Source organism: Conger conger, chromosome 10, assembly GCF_963514075.1.
Source record: "Conger conger chromosome 10, fConCon1.1, whole genome shotgun sequence".
Lineage (NCBI taxonomy): Eukaryota > Metazoa > Chordata > Actinopteri > Anguilliformes > Congridae > Conger > Conger conger.
Window position 1 is genome coordinate 16,585,984 of NC_083769.1, and position 15,885 is coordinate 16,601,868.

General features: G+C 43.8%; 1 protein-coding gene across 1 annotated transcript in view; it reads right to left on the reverse strand.

Moving 5' to 3' along the window:
- Window positions 1-3,141: 3,141 nt before the first annotated feature.
- The window catches only part of LOC133138221 (phosphatidylinositol 3,4,5-trisphosphate-dependent Rac exchanger 1 protein-like), a 112,974-nt gene continuing 100,230 nt past the window's right edge, over window positions 3,142-15,885 (reverse strand). Inside the window, exons 30-40 of the mRNA XM_061256798.1 lie at window positions 15,392-15,520; window positions 15,233-15,274; window positions 14,104-14,321; window positions 13,366-13,468; window positions 12,504-12,647; window positions 11,271-11,376; window positions 10,540-10,606; window positions 9,765-9,952; window positions 9,184-9,286; window positions 8,589-8,656; window positions 3,142-7,768 (exon numbers count right to left, since the gene is read on the reverse strand). Of these exons, the coding sequence (XP_061112782.1) occupies window positions 7,726-7,768; window positions 8,589-8,656; window positions 9,184-9,286; window positions 9,765-9,952; window positions 10,540-10,606; window positions 11,271-11,376; window positions 12,504-12,647; window positions 13,366-13,468; window positions 14,104-14,321; window positions 15,233-15,274; window positions 15,392-15,520 (1,211 nt within the window). The 3' untranslated portion in view covers window positions 3,142-7,725. The remainder of the gene's footprint in view (window positions 7,769-8,588; window positions 8,657-9,183; window positions 9,287-9,764; window positions 9,953-10,539; window positions 10,607-11,270; window positions 11,377-12,503; window positions 12,648-13,365; window positions 13,469-14,103; window positions 14,322-15,232; window positions 15,275-15,391; window positions 15,521-15,885) is intronic.

A 15,885-nucleotide genomic window follows, 5' to 3' on the forward strand; every position in this document is an offset into this window, starting at 1 on the left:
CATGCAAGGCGCCGACCAGCTCGTCAGGAGCATTTGGGGGTTAGGTGTCTTGCTCAGGGACACCTCGACACCGCCCGGGCGGGGGATCGAACCTGCAACCCTCCGACTGCCAGACGACTGCTCTTACTGCCTGAGCCATGTCGCTCCAAAAAATCAAAACAACCCCCAATTTCCACTTGCGGGTAATTTTTAGGTTAATACCCCCACCCCCTATTTAAGAGCCAATATCTCTAGGACAAATCCAATAATTATAATGTTTTGCATGTTCTCTATTGAATATGTGAAGAACATTTACAGAAAGTTTGAGCAAAATTTGAGTGGTTGCCCCCCACACCTCTGGTTGATCTTTCACAGAATGACCCCATGGCAGGGACCCCAACCCTAGTACTGGAGGGAAATGGGGTCTGCTGGGGACCCCAGTTATGGTTCTGGAGAGCCGCAGGGTCTGCTGGTTTTCTGCAGGTATATTTTGAAACTTGAAGTTCTCTAATAGCAAAAGGCATATTCAGGACATTCAGATGCCACTTGTTAAGCAACCAACACATGGCAACGTCTTAATCACCTCAATGAATCATTCAGTTACCACAGGAGGGTGTATAATCTCATCCAAGCAAGGCTGGGCTGTGTACACAAACTTTTGTTCTAGCGCAGCACTAAAACACCTGATTGAACACATCAACTACTCATGGTCTTCAATAAAAACCCAAATTCGCTGAATCATGGTTTTAGCCCTGAGCTTGAACAAAAACCTGTACCTTAACCATCCAGCCCTTTCCAGAGAAGACCAGGGTACCCTTGGTTCAAAGACTTGCAGTAAGAAAGTCTTATTGTAATCCTTAGTCGTATAATTGGTTGTGTTCCTTCGATTTGGCTCTACCAAATACTGCAGGTACAGTGCTGACAGTGACACCTAGAGGATGGGGACTGAAATGCATCTTAAATGCTTCTGAGGTCATGGCCGTATTAGCATAGGTACATAAAATAAATGGAGCAAATAACATTTCTTCATAATAATAGCATTTAAAAAAATAAAACAACTATCCATCAATTCAAAAGTTAATGTTAAAACATCTTGGGGCAAGATCGACTCTGGACCAATGTGAAAGAGTGTGAGTATTGGACATTAATATTATCCTTTCATTAACGTTTAACTGGAGTCTTGACAAAGACTGATGAGAGTCTGAAATTGCAGTCAGTGTAAAAGCAGGTGGCAAAAATATCGTCAGCCAATATCAATTAGAGTTGAAGTTCTTCTGAGATTTGACTTCCCCTGTAAAACAGCAACAAACTGGTATTGAATTTTGGAACGCACCCATGATTGAGTGCAACCAGACTTCAGAGGAATGCTGGAACAGAACACTGATTCCCACAGAACAGAAGATGCATGTTCGAATTTCATTATCCCACCACAAAATCAGGGCTTACATTACATTACATGTCATGTCATTTGGCTGACACTTTTATCCAAAGCAACTTAGTTGATTAGATTAAGCAGGAGACAATCCTCCCCTGGAGCAATGCAGGGTTAGGCCCTTGCTGAAGGGTCCAATGGCTGTGCGGATTGTATTGTGGCTACACTGGGGATCAAACCACTGATCTTGCGGGTCCCATCAGAGTATGGAGTCCCTTACATGCGAAGTACATTTTCAATAGCATAAAATCAGATTCAAAATTCAACTGTGTGTATTGCTGGCATTTGTTTCATATCGGTGGTTTTCAGTCCTGATCTTTGTGACTGGTTGCAAGGTCTCCTGGTTTGGCGGTCACCTTACAGCTAACCAGGTGAGCTACAGGTGTAATCAACAGCTGTAATTGAATAAATATACAACATAATGAGGCTCCAATAGGAAATGGCCAAAATGAATGGCAGCACAGCACACTGATGTGCTCAGTAACACTATTTGGAACTTCAATGCCTAAGATCGGATGTTCAAAAAATATATATGAATTATCTATCTATTAAAACCAGTATTTATATGGATTTCATTTAACACTGTGAGTGGGTGAGTGTGTGTGTGGGTGGGTGTGTGCACATTTTATTTGAGTGGTCATGAGGTGCAGAGGTTAATGGGCTTGGCTTTTAACTAGGGGGCTGCTGATTGGGTTCCCAGGAAGACCATTGTACTCTAGGGAAGAAGCAAAGCCTGAATTGCCAGCAGTACATTTCTTGTCAGTATAAGGGACAAAAAAGGGTTTCCCAGTGAACAGTGACTAAATAATGACCCCTGAATGACGCACCTGCACACTAGACCCGTTCTGGCTTTGCCACTCCATTTTCCCCACCGCTTTTTTTGGGGCGTCCGGTTTCTGGCCCACTTCTCCATTGCTATAGCAACAGTCAGATAGCTGCACTGTGACTGCTTCTGAGTGTGCAGGGACAGGTGTCAGACGATGCTAATCAAGGTGAAGGCCTTTTATCTGTTCAGCCCCGGGGCCTCACAGAGCCGTCAGGGGGCCCTCTGAAACGGGCCACTGCTTGCTTTCGCTGTGCCAACTACTCAAAATGGCACAGGCAGTTATATCACAACCACTGGCGTGGTCTGGATTCCACAACCAGAAGGTGGGTCCATCCCTGCACTATGGGCGACACTGGCGGTAAGAGCAGTCGTCTGGCAGTTGGAGGGTCACCGGTTTGATTCCACCCTGGGTTTGTCGAAGCGTCCCTGATCAAGACACCTAACCCCCAATTGCTCCTGACGAGCTGGTCGGTGCCTTGCATGGCAGCCAAACGCCGTTGGTGTGTGAGTGTGTGTGCTAATGGGTGAATGAGAAGCATCACTTGTACAGCCCTTCGGATAAAGGCGCTATATAAATGGCGCTATACAACCATTTGCTACAACAGCATTTTAACAGACCCCAGCGGACGATGTGGCTAATCAGGAGCAGGGTTAGGAACTCCAGTGGACCCAGCAGGCACTGTCAGTCCAGGGTTGGGGTCCCTTGTGAAATGGAAGGATCACTACTGGTTACTAAGGTTACCACTATGGCAGGGGTGCCCAATCATGTGCCATGCAGGGTGAGAGTATGCAGGTTCATTCCAACCAATCACTGCACCGGCTGATTAGTCCCCTCCTGGACACCCCTGCGCTATGGCATCACAATGACATCACAATGACATCAGAAACCAACAGAAACGCACTGTAATTTGTAGATGTTTTATTAACTAGCAAATAGAGGTTAATAATAATCTGGAAAAAATTAAACCTTTTTCTGTACAATGTTTTAGGGCACACAAACTAAAATCAAACAAATTATGTACAACAGTGAATATTTAGAAAAATGACAAGTTAAGTATTACACATAATATCCAAGCACAGCAAATACTCTCTCTTGGTTAGAAATATTCTCTCTTGCTTCAAATAAAAGATAGTGAATAAAATAAAATACTTTTAATAACAATACTGCTCAAATGATTATTTAAATCAGTTTGGGGACCTCATTTTTAAAGAATAAATTAACAACATTGCTGCAGAAAGAAAAAAAAAAAGTTTTTTGAACCATTAAAACAGGACAGAATGAGATTTTACGAGACTGGTAGCCTGGTAGACCAGTAGCAGCCATTCTGTAAGATGTGTGAACCTGAATTGGTTGTCGGTTGAAAACTGGAAACCTTTCCCAATTTTTGGAACGGCAAAGAAACTGCAACTGTAGTTGTATACTACCAACTGTTTCACAGATGCTACTTCAGCAGGATTTCAGGTGCCCAACCAACCACAGGGGGTCTACTGCACGGGGGTCAACTCCATCAACCGAGTCCCTCACTCACCAAATAGCACTATTACCACTGAGCACAGATTCGGTTGGGTTAATGTCCCATTTTCATTATTTACTTATTCATTACAAAGGGGAGCAGGGCAGTCTATCCCCCTGTATGTCAGGCAGGTAGAAAGCAGAGAAGGGTAACGGACAGAGACAGAACTTTTTCCAGACAGGGGATAGGTATCTCAAAGGTTTGTACCGTACGTTGCACCTGCAGGTTTTTTATTTTTTTATTTTAACAAATATTGGGTTTTTCTTCCCGGTGAGGTTACCCATTAATACAAGTGGTTTAAAGAAAAAAGAACAACAATCTGTGACAAAGGAAATAAGTGCATACAGCCTGTCAGTGAAAGAACCCACAGAATTACCTTTCCGCATGTGCACCTTTAAAAGGATTCCCCCCAGAAACACAAAGGAAACAGCTGTGACCCTGTATCTTCACTCCTCAGAAGAAAGTTCTAGAATATTTGACTGTACATTGGTCTTCACTTCTCAAGAACGCAATTCACAATTTCTTTTAAAAAAAGAAAAGAAAAAAAAATGTTAAATGAGTACCCTCATCAAACGACAGGACCTCAAATTCCCAAGGCCTGCTGGAAGGAACTGGCTTTTCTGATTAATATCCTATGACTACGGCAGTTGCACTGACAGCCTCGGCAAGTTTATGGACGCCCTGTTCTCTGGTGGAACATTGGGACACAGTAAGGGAAAAATATGGCTGTCAACAACCAAATGAACTGCGCCAATTTTTGTATAATAGGCACACAAACTGACAGAGAGGTTAGATGGAAAATAAATGCTACAGACTTTGTGTCCTCAGACCGTAGGCGAGTGTGACGCTGTTTCTTTGTAAACACTTTCAATTTGTTTCACTGACCTCCAAAGTGTAATGCGTTGCATGTGAAATGTCTCATTTGCGTAAAGTTGCTGTCCAAAGATAAGGGCAATGTGTAGCAGCACTGAATCTGGTCCTGCAGTAAACACATCGTACTTGTATTTCAACTTTTACGACGGCCCAATTAAACCTTAATTACGGTACCATATGAAATCCTTTTTTTCTTCTTTTTTTAAATCAATGACTTCTCTCCATATGTGGTTTAGTATGAAATAGTTGTGACTCTATTGCACTTGGACATGTTGTAAAGACTGCTACCAGCTTGTAGCAATTACAATTTCACATAAAATACCAGAACCAGTATATTTTCAGAGACATAAGCATCAGAAAATCTGTCCATTATGTGAAAATGAATCCCAGTGGAAAACATAGCACACACCAACTCAATGGCCTCAAAAACATGTAAAAGACTGTTCAACACTGTCTCACCAGAAAGGCTCCATCTTTGTAAGCAACAATATTTTGATAAATAATTAAAATATTAAGACAAAAAAAATAAGAGAACAGGAAATAATTCAAAGTGAAGATTAAAGATTAAGAGCACTTGCATAGAACCCTTTCACATAGTTTATGAAAAAAGTAATTACATTTCCGTGAATCATTTTGGAAAATATTCACTGCACATATGTTTCTGTGAAAATTAAACTGCATTAATACATGTAAAAATGAATTATTTCAAGGGTAAAAACCCAACATTATCTTAAACTGGCCTGACCTGAGAAGGACTACAGAATTAGCCTATGACTTACAAAAATTCTTCAGCAGTTTATCGGATTAAAACACTCAAATGTAATGCCTTTTAGGTCACAGGAATGACAGCACAAGTATTTGTGTTGGAAATACCATCTAGATACAAAGTTGAGTTTACCTTCGCTCTCTACCACTAAAATGACAGTACAAAGAAATTTATCAAAGCCTCATAATGTTATTAAAACCAGAACTGTGCTGCAGTTAAAATGCACCTCGGGCACAGTAGGTTCTTAAAACTGATGCCGTGACATGAGCTCAATTGAGCCCCAGTTTACAGGGAGGGTCCACTCAGAAAAGCCTAGCAAACATAAGTCAGTTAAGGAATTCAGTTTGAGGGTAACAACAGCCTCAGTGACCAAGCAGATCTCCCAACATCTATAATCTATAACAGGGATCATCAAATCGCGGTTCTCGAAGGCCAAGAACTGCAGGTTTTCCAACCTCCCTTTACCAGGTGTGAAGACAGTCTGGCCAGTCAGTAGCACTATTTGTTCAGTTAATAACCTGGGAGAAAAGACAACCAGGGCTGTATTTGGATTTAAGCGCCAGATTTGATGATCCCGGATCTAGAGCCTCTATCTATGATATATGTCAAAAGTGGCTTCGAGCCACTCGTATTCCTGCTGTAGCAAGATTCCCTAGTGATGATAAAACTGAGAAAGCCAGTTACTGGAGACAACAGCGGGTGGTGTTTGTACGGTGGTGGTGAGGTAAAGGCAGAATTTCTACCCGGTTTAAACAATACTGACAGCATTTTCTTTGATAAATAACAGAAACGTAAGCCCTTTTGACGAGGCAGCAAACGCTAACGCAAAAGTATGATCACAAAACCGAGGTCAGCGTATAGAAACAGCACCGAACGAAACTTCGTTCACGCGTTTCAGCGACTCGTCAAACTCTTCTTACCAAATCCTTCAAATGCACAGCATCATTACAAAGTATTCAATGTTTTACATGTCATATTTTATGGTCTCAATATTTTTTTAATTATTATTATAAGCATTAATTTGCTTCAAACAGCATATATACCTACTATATGTTGACCCTTGTGAAAATAAAATATTGTTATGCAAATATGTACAAGAAAATAAGAAAATAACAACATAATGCTTAAAACATTATTCAGTACCTCGGTTTTCCCTTTGCTCATATATTTCCTGTAATTTACAGTAGGCCTATATTCCAACAATAACAACGATATACATGATTCTTCCTTGCCGGCATTTTAGCATTTTTTACACCTTCATATGATTTAGATGAAAAAAAAAAAACGATTATATTATCTTTAAAACAACAATGTGCTATGCGAGATTTGCGAGAGAATGCTACCGCGCTCTAATGAACATTTCGCTAGGCTAGGCTACTTATTGTGCAGGACCTGCAGACTGGCAAATGCGAGGATGCTAGTTAGCTACCACACGTGATTAACAGTTAAAGAATGGTTCCAAATTCTCAGCCTCCATTAACCGGTTAATGAAACACTTTTAAAATAAGCATAAAGGCAAAATTCTGTTGGTCCATTAAATAGGCTATTTTATAGGCGACATGATATTCGGCCTGGAATGCTTCTAGTTTTTCCCATTTTTAAAAATACCTGATATTAACTGAGAGATATAATGAGATATTTCAGTATTCAGATGTAGACAATCAAAAATAGGTTATCAGCTCGCTCGCTTCAGTACAGTGGTGCTCCGGCCAACCTGAAACTGTCCCACAATGATCGACCTGAAGGGAGAGGCCTGGGAACTAGCCCCGCTCGCCCACTCAGCCGCCACTAGCGTTCAGCACGACTAAAAAAGAATTAGACTTAATCAGAATGTGAGCGTGACTGAGACAGCAGGTGATATTTGCAGTCTAAGGCTAGTGAATAACACTGATCGTATATCTTTTTTTCTTTTTTTTTACAGTCCTATCAGCGATCACATAGCTGTATGGTAAGAGTAAACAGCCAATGTGTGCTCGACTCCTGGTAGTCCTTGAATCGACTGGGCACGCTCCAACTGAACCCGCCAGGCCATCAATGGCAACGGCAGCCACATTTTTACAGCGGGGACTTCTGGGAAAGCAAAGTCCAAGGCGTCGGGGAGAGGATGGCTTTACGCGGAATGATCCGGAATGTCTCTGAACGTGTCCCCGAGTCGAGACGCGAAGCGGGTGGAGGTATCAATATTTTGTGAAGGCCGATTTATTGAGTGTAGCATTCCTTGTTCTTCCTCTACCAAAACCCCCTCTCACCCCCAACACACAGAATCCGCATACCCGAATCCAACCACGACAGTGAACCAAGACACACAGTAGCTATGTCCTTTAAACGCCCCTCCTCACATATCTCCATCGGTGGGTGGCAAACACAGCTTGAACAGTCTGGGGAGAGGGAAAAGAGACAAATGAGATGTACAATACAAATCTACAGCTGGAGTCTGTATCCCACATTTTGCTTAAAGCAGCAACATCTACTGCAGTTGAGTAAGAGAAATCTTGTGAATCCCCGCTTGCTTATGTTTACGAGGTCTGGCGCTGTACAGATACTCCAGAGCGGGAGAAAATTAAAGTCACGACAGGGCCACCGAGTCCGATTTAATGATCGTGTTCCACACGCCATTAATTCTGCATATTAAATTATGAGTTTATTTCTACTCATTTCTGTTTTTCCAGCTTATTCCTGAATTTTAATTTTGTTTGTCATCTTAAAAAGATTATCTGCGGGGTCCAGCAGCAGGACCCATGGCTTTATACTCATTGCAGCTGACAGTCAGTTTAAATCAACTGGATGGAAACTTTTAATCACATGATGTTCCTAGAGCCAATCAGCTGCTCACTGAACTACCAGTGCAAGTTTTTAGAACTGGCAACTAAGCCGAATGCATTTTTTTCCTTTGCAAAAACATATTTTCCACTAACATCAGCATGACCATGTTTGTGAAAAAAATAAATTTCAAGTTACAAATGTTGAATCATAACTAAATGAGTCATAACTAAATGAGTCATCATCCAAAAGCCAACTGCTTGGAACCATAATCTGATCTGTACAACATTACATATACCTGACCAACTGCTCCAATCTTATCCAAGAAGGCTTTTGCGCCCATCCAGTACTAAACAACTTGATTCAACAAATCAAGGTGTTGATGGAAGCCCATGATTGGTTAATAAGTTGATTCAGGAGTTTTGTGCAGACATTTACCTTGGTGCGCACAAGGGCATCTGATCCATTACTTTGAGGTTTTTGGCAGAGATTTCAACCCTGGTGCCCTGTGGAAACACAGACACCCCATTAACATTTCACCGGGTTCGTTACTAAAGAAGAAAAGCAGGTTATGGATTCCTTGGTTTCCTATTCAAACCTGACCAATTAACATAGCATCGTTTTCAATTATTTTAATTATAGAAAAGGCAATATACTGTAAATACATGGACTTTCCTGAAAATATAATGGCAAATATATTTAAAAAAATATATATAATCAGAAACACCTTAAAGTGGCAATAGTTATTTTGTGAAGTGTATTTTTCCATATATTCTAGTCAATTCAGACCGGACACATTCTTCTGATTTATTTTTCTAATTGAATAAACAATAAGGCAACCAAAGCACAAACATGCACAACAGTAGTCTAAGGTTGTTTCACGAAGAATCAAATCAAAACAACTGCATCATATCACGCTGACCAATAAACAGTGGTGTCTACCATAGAAGAAGAAAAAAAGACTTTGTATAACAGTGCTGCAGTAGTGCTCAGATTGGTGCTGGCGATCCAGGTGGTGTTACGCGGGCCGTACCTGTTTGCGCATGAGGTCCATGGCCTGCATGGTGCACCTGGGCAGGAGTCCGTGGTTCCTGGCCAAAATGGCCGCCTGCTCCAGTGACACGCTCAGAGTGCACCTGCAAGTTACCAAGACATGTCAATCACAGAGCTCCGCCCACCTCACCCTGCCACTCCTCAAACAGGAAAGGAAGAAGACCGACTGGTCAGGTTTAGCACTGCGTGTTTGTCTCATCTTATTTTTACGAGTATCATGTTCTGAAGTCACATTAATCACGTTCATTAATTTATGTTTTTCCTTCACTGTAACTAAACCAAGGTTGCCCAACCATGTGCTATAGAGGGCCCATAGTATGCAGGTTTTCATTCCAACCAATCCCTACACCACCCGATTTCACTCATTAAAACACACCTTCAACCAGAGAGGAGGGAACTAATCAGTGAAATCAGCGCAGCGATTGGTTGGAATGAAAACCTGCACACTCCCTGCAGTAAAGGGGGGTAATGTAATGTAATAACAGCTGGAGGCCGGAGCTGCAGTCTGAACGCAGCGTTTCCCCCCGGCTCACAGCAGAGGGCGCTGTTGCGGGCTCGTACCTCTGCATGCCGGTGGCACACAGGGCGATGTGGCAGGAGCCCAGCCGGCTGCAGAGCTCCGAGGAGATGAGCAGCACGCTCACCCCCGAGGGGTGGCAGCCAGCCCCAGAGGACACGCCCGGCTTCACGTTGACGTAGGACTGTATCAGCCGGCAGAGGTCTTCCAGCGCGTTGAGCGGTCGCTGGAGCTGCGGAGGGCGAGGAGGGGGTCAGCAGGGGGTCTGGGGACAAAAGCCAGGGACTGCCTCCTGCCCCCCACCTAGGTATAGGGGGGCAGAAGTCTCCGGTCCTTTATAGAAATGTCTTATGACTGCCTAAATAATCCCACGGTAACACTTTACTTGAACCCCTGACATAACGCTGTCAAACACATGACATAACAACTGTCACAAGACGGCATAATGGATCATGTCAAGTTAAGTCAGCTGATGTAACACTCTCATGCCACTATTGCTAAAGTTTATGACAGTAACATCTTTCATAACAATTATCGATAAAAGCATAACAGTTTCATATAATTTGACATCAATTATCATTTGTTATGCCAGCTGTTATGTCAGCCTAATGGTGAATTGTTCTAGTGTTACCAATTCCATCATCTCCCCTCAAGCAACGATGGATGGTCACCAGACACTGACAGGGTCTGAGATGAGGTTAGGCCAGATTACACGCACCCCCCAGCAGGGAATTGCATGCTACAGTGACGATGCAGTGGAAATGCCCTATGTCCATGAGTCTCATGCTGGAACTCAAGAACCCCACAGAAATCGTGTACCTGGTCGATCTTCACGGCTGTGGTGTTGGAGTCTGACGGTAAGTTGGATTTCTCCAGGTAGAAAGCCCTAGAAGAAGCGATGGTGAGAATTTCAATTAGGGCCAAAATATGCTGTATCTGACCACACACAGAACATGTCGTTCAGTCCATAACTGAGCACAATGAGGCCAACAATCAATACTCAATAAGCTTCAGGTTCAGTGTAATTTCCTGTTTCCAGAGTAATTTCAGTTGGCTTTTGGAGACCCAACAGACAAGGTTGTTACAGTGCCAATGGCACTAGTCACTATATCACTGCCAGTCTAAATAAGAACAGGTACATACTCTACACAAGGAACGCAAACTGCAACGCACATTCGGGCCATACGCAGACATACCATACAGTAGGTGTATCTATTTACTGGCATCTTTTAGCCCTGTCTGAGGTCATATACTGCTAATCCACATGGTGGCAACCTTGCCTAATCTTGCTGGAGTAACATTGGAGAAGAAATGATTACTACTTCGATGGTAGTTTTCCGTCAAACGATATTTACACGTAGGGCCTCTTAAGGAAACGTGGGAAACTGCACCAAACGTTTCCGTCAGTGTCGCATCAGAAAACTGGGAGCCCACGTTTTGCTGGGCGAGAACAGGAGAAGGACCCTTGCACTGTGCTGTAACTGCACGCGCGTTGCTTGCGTAGAGTATGTGACAGAACCCAGAGGAGACCCCAGCAGCAGGGTCAGTACCTGAGCTTCCTGTAATAAGCCTTGACCTTCTCCAGGGAGACGGCGTTGGTGCGCTTCTGAAACTCGTCCATGGAGACGCAGTCCTGCGGGGACACGCTCTCCAGCCCTACTCAGAAAAGAAATGTTAGTTAGGCGAAAAAAGAAACTTCCACAACCACCGTGTCTCAGCTTCTGTTACTTTGGGTAATATTTAGAGTAATTATGAGTCCTGGAAAACAAACGTCATAGGGTGCCCTTTCTGAAGAGACCAGGATTATGCCCGGAGTCGAAAGTCAATAATGATCTTATTCTGGGCATGTCATTTTCAGGTTTGTGTTAAATATGGAGATGCTAAAAAAAAAATTGAGATGAGATTAGAGTTCTGACTACAGCTGATCCCCCACCTTACACCTCACCTAATTTATAACTGTGAGCGCACCCACTTGATATTACTTTCAAAACCTTTGCTAAATTTGTCTTTTGTTAAACAGCACTGCTGCAGCCAATTTCTCAGAACCTGTAAGCTCTGCTGAAGATGCACTGTTGAGTGTCTGCCACTAGGAGGCGACATGCTTCCACTGACAGAGATTTGATATCACGGTTCACGCTTTGTGCTGCCACTCACAATAACACATTAACCATGTAAAATCTCCTTACGGCACAGGCGGCTTTTCAACCCCTCTGTCGCGCGTTTCACCCCCAGCATTCAGCTATCCCTCACACTTTGAATAACTGAAATTAACAGTGAACCATTATCTATGAAAATCCATGACCGATAAGGCTGTAGGTAGCCGTTTTCCTTGCATTTTGTTATCTGTGGACAATGTTTGGGTTGGTAAAATTTTTACCAAAAGCGACTTGTTGATTAGACTAAGCAGGAGCCAATCCCCCCCTGAAGCAATGTGGGGGTAAGGGCCTTGCTTAAGGGCCCAATATCTGCACAAATCTATGGATACACTGGGGCTTGAACTACCAACCTTCCCAGCGAAGCACCTTAGCCACTAAGCTATAGGCCGCCTATCGACCCCTGCACCACAAAACAATACCACTCACTTAAAATGTACGATAACCTTTTTGACAAATGCCCTCTTGTTTTCTGAGCTATCGCAGGCAAGTATAAAAAGCAGGGACATTCGTTTGCAAGTGGCCATGTGTGTTTGGGAGCTGCAGTGTGCGTTTGGAAGCAGCGCGGTCGCTGCAGTGAGCGTTTGGAAGCAGTGCGGTCGTAAGCACTCGGTTGAGTTCCCAGCTCACCTCTGGTGAAGAGCACGGTGTGGAGCTTCAGGCTCCCTCCGTTCTGCAGTCGGGTGGGCAGCTCGGAGAAGTGACAGCTGTCCAGAAACAGTGTGACACGCAGGGCCTGCCTGCTGCCCTCCACCTGGTAGTACACCGGCGTGTCTGAGGGAGGAGAAAGACCCGTCACACCTCCTCAAACTCATTCACCAACCACGTACAACCGCATCACAATGAGCAACCAATCACGTCCTGTTCTACTGTCTTTAATGGGCCCTCTGTGCTAGCCGCTAAAGTGGGTAATTGGATAAAAGTGTCAGCTAAATAACAAATTATTATTATTATTATTATCCCTCGGTCCTCAAACTCATGCTTATGCTAAATTCGCATGTTTACCCCAAATCCAACACAGATATAATATTTCCCAACAATAGGGAAAGTGGCTGTCACTTAATGAGAGAAGCAATTCTTGGGCTTTTCCTGGGTTTTTACCTTCATTTATTCACCATTATTTTCTCAGGAATAATTCTCACTGAGATTCAAAATCTCTTTGACAAGGAAGTTCTGGCCAAGAAAGCAGCAAAATAGGTTTCTCATAGAAACGCATGACACTTACAATAGACAGTCATATACATGAATCTACAGTGTTACACCACATGCGCATTCAGTGAGCAGGTTGAGCTCATTCTGAAAGGCCCTGACTGCGGCAGCCATCGCCACTCTGCGTGTTCGAAATTCTCGAGAGGGCTGCATAACAAACGGAAACATCCGGAATGAAAATCCCAGTTCAGGAAGCCCGGCGTGTGATTCGCGCTCTCTCGCTCCCACCCCCCTCCCCCGCCCCGCCCCGCCCTGCCCTCAGCGGCACGTCAGCATATCTTACTCGCCACCAGGCACTCATCGTCCAGCGGCCGGAAGCACACGGTCACTCTGTCCAGGTCCTGCATCGCCGCCTTGGTGTCCTCCAGCATCGTCTTCTCCTCTTTCTGCGGGGAGAAAACCAGTCCGGCGTCAGAGAAAACCAGTCCGGCGCCAGAGAAAACCAGTCCGGCGTCAAAGAGAAAACCAGTCCGGCGTCAGAGAAAACCAGTCCGGCGCCAGAGAAAACCAGTCCGGCGTCAGAGAAAACCAGTCCGGCGTCAGAGAAAACCAGTCGAGCGTCAGTTTGCCCGCCCAAACACACAGTCACATGGGCTGTGACACATTCACAGAAAATGACTGATGCCCTAGCGCAGTAGTCACTCCTGGAGAGCCGCAGGGTGTGCTGGTTTTTGTTTTAGCAACAAATTCAGAGCCAAGAAACATGGTGAGGGGAGTTAACAGTGTAATTAACTGCTTTAACTGATCAATTAAGTGCCAAGTAACAACAAATGACAGCCACCCTGCGGCTCTCCAGGACCAGGAGTGAGGACTACTACTGCCCTAGTAAGTCTACTACATAACATAAGAAACTAGCATGCCATTTAAGGCTCAGCCATGGACTACGGTCCTCATCAGCTGACAAACAAATTTCCTATGTTTATTTATTAATAATGCCTAAAAAAATACTTTTCGCCCAAATGCGGAACACCCGGTTTTTGGGCCAGGTTCAGGCGTGTGCCCAGAACTGGGAGGTTCTCACCACGTGGGGCGACAGCGTAGACTGGAAGTTGAACAGCACTCCGATGGTGGCGATCTGCTCCAGCCACTTCCTGCTGACCTCCTTGGTGTCCTCCTCGTACTCGCCGTTGTTGTTGTAGCGCAGGTTGAGGGCAGCCAGCAGCTGCTCAGACAGGGTGCAGAGCGCCCCCACCGCGCTCTGGCAGAAGATGACGTCCCTCCTCAACTGCAGGTGCGTATCTGCGGAGGGGGGTGGGGGGGGTGAGACCTCAGCATCAGCAGAAGAACCTAAAAAGCTAGACTCTTTCTACTGACAAGCCATCAGACTGCTTTAGGGGGGCAGCCTGTAGCGTAGTGGTTAAGGTACATGACTGGGACCTGCAAGGTTGGTGGTTCAATTCTCTACGAGCCACAATAAGAAGGTTTTAACCCCCACATTGCTCCAGGGGGTATTGTCCCCTTCATAGTCTAATCAATTGTAAGTCGCTTTGGATAAAAGCGTCAGCTGAATAACATGTAATTTAAAATAATGTAATTTTTTATCTCTACTGCTGTTCATTTTTGCACATCCACAAGACGCATCATGTATACAATTTACAAATGGTATTGACTTAGCTATTGTATCTCACATTTTTATATTTTAGATATACACAGATCAGCCACAACATTAAAACCACCTGATTAAACCTGTTATTTCATGGTTAAAAATGTTACAAACTATATAAACGTGTCTACAAACACTTCGAAAAGTCTTTAAATGGTGCATTGTTTTGTTATTTAAATATCTTGGTACATACTGGTGTTCATGATCACGTTGATCTTAACAGGTTTCACCACATGCAGTACTGTACTGTACTGAATTTTTATCTCAATGGCAATGGCAGGGTTATGCCTCTGTGAAAGCAGTGGGTACTGAACATGTAATTCCAATACAGGGAAGAAGGATGAAACTTAGATGCCATGCATTTTTAAACATGGCTGGTTGTCATTATTTTTTTAAATTCTACAGGTCCTGGAGGATCTGTTGAGATAGACGTCATCAGGGTTGATTTGAATAAATGGATGCTAAAAATAAACTGAATGTCCAGAAACACCAGCAATCCCATTTCATATTTTGCGGATGAAAGGTGAAATAGGTGAAACATAGTTACCTGTGCACTTCAACAAAGCAAGAAGAAGCTGGTTCTTCCCATCTGCGGATTTAAACAAACAAGACGGCTAATATTAATGGAATCTGTGTGTAAGCGGGAGGCCATTTTGAATTCCGCGGCCGCTTTGGAGGTTGGAGGTTGGTGCTGTGCGCTGCTCACCCTCCACTGATCTCTGCAGCTTCTCCACCAGGCCCTGGATGGACCTGGGCAGGTTCCAGGGGTCCTCCTGGATGTGCTTGTGGATCATGTAGCGATAGTGCGCAGCCCAATCATTGGTGTGCCTCAGGTCTGCAGGACAGAGGAATGTGTGAATAACTGCCTAACACTGTGTTACATCCATTTTTAACACAAGCTCTTATGCTGGAATTGACAATGCAATACAAGACAAATTACAAAACATTAAATTACATTACATTACAGTCATTTAGCAGATGCTCTTATCCAGAACGACGTACAATAAAGTGTAAATCGAACCTAGGAACAAGTGCGTTGAGGGCCCTAGAGGAAAGTACAGAGTCCTGGCATGATCACGTAGATGCAACTTGAACCCTTGAAGAGTAGATCAACTTACCAACTAGCATACCAGGGTTGGCAGCTAGAATACTCCGAATACTACAATAACTATACATAAGTGTTATTATAAGCTATGGCAA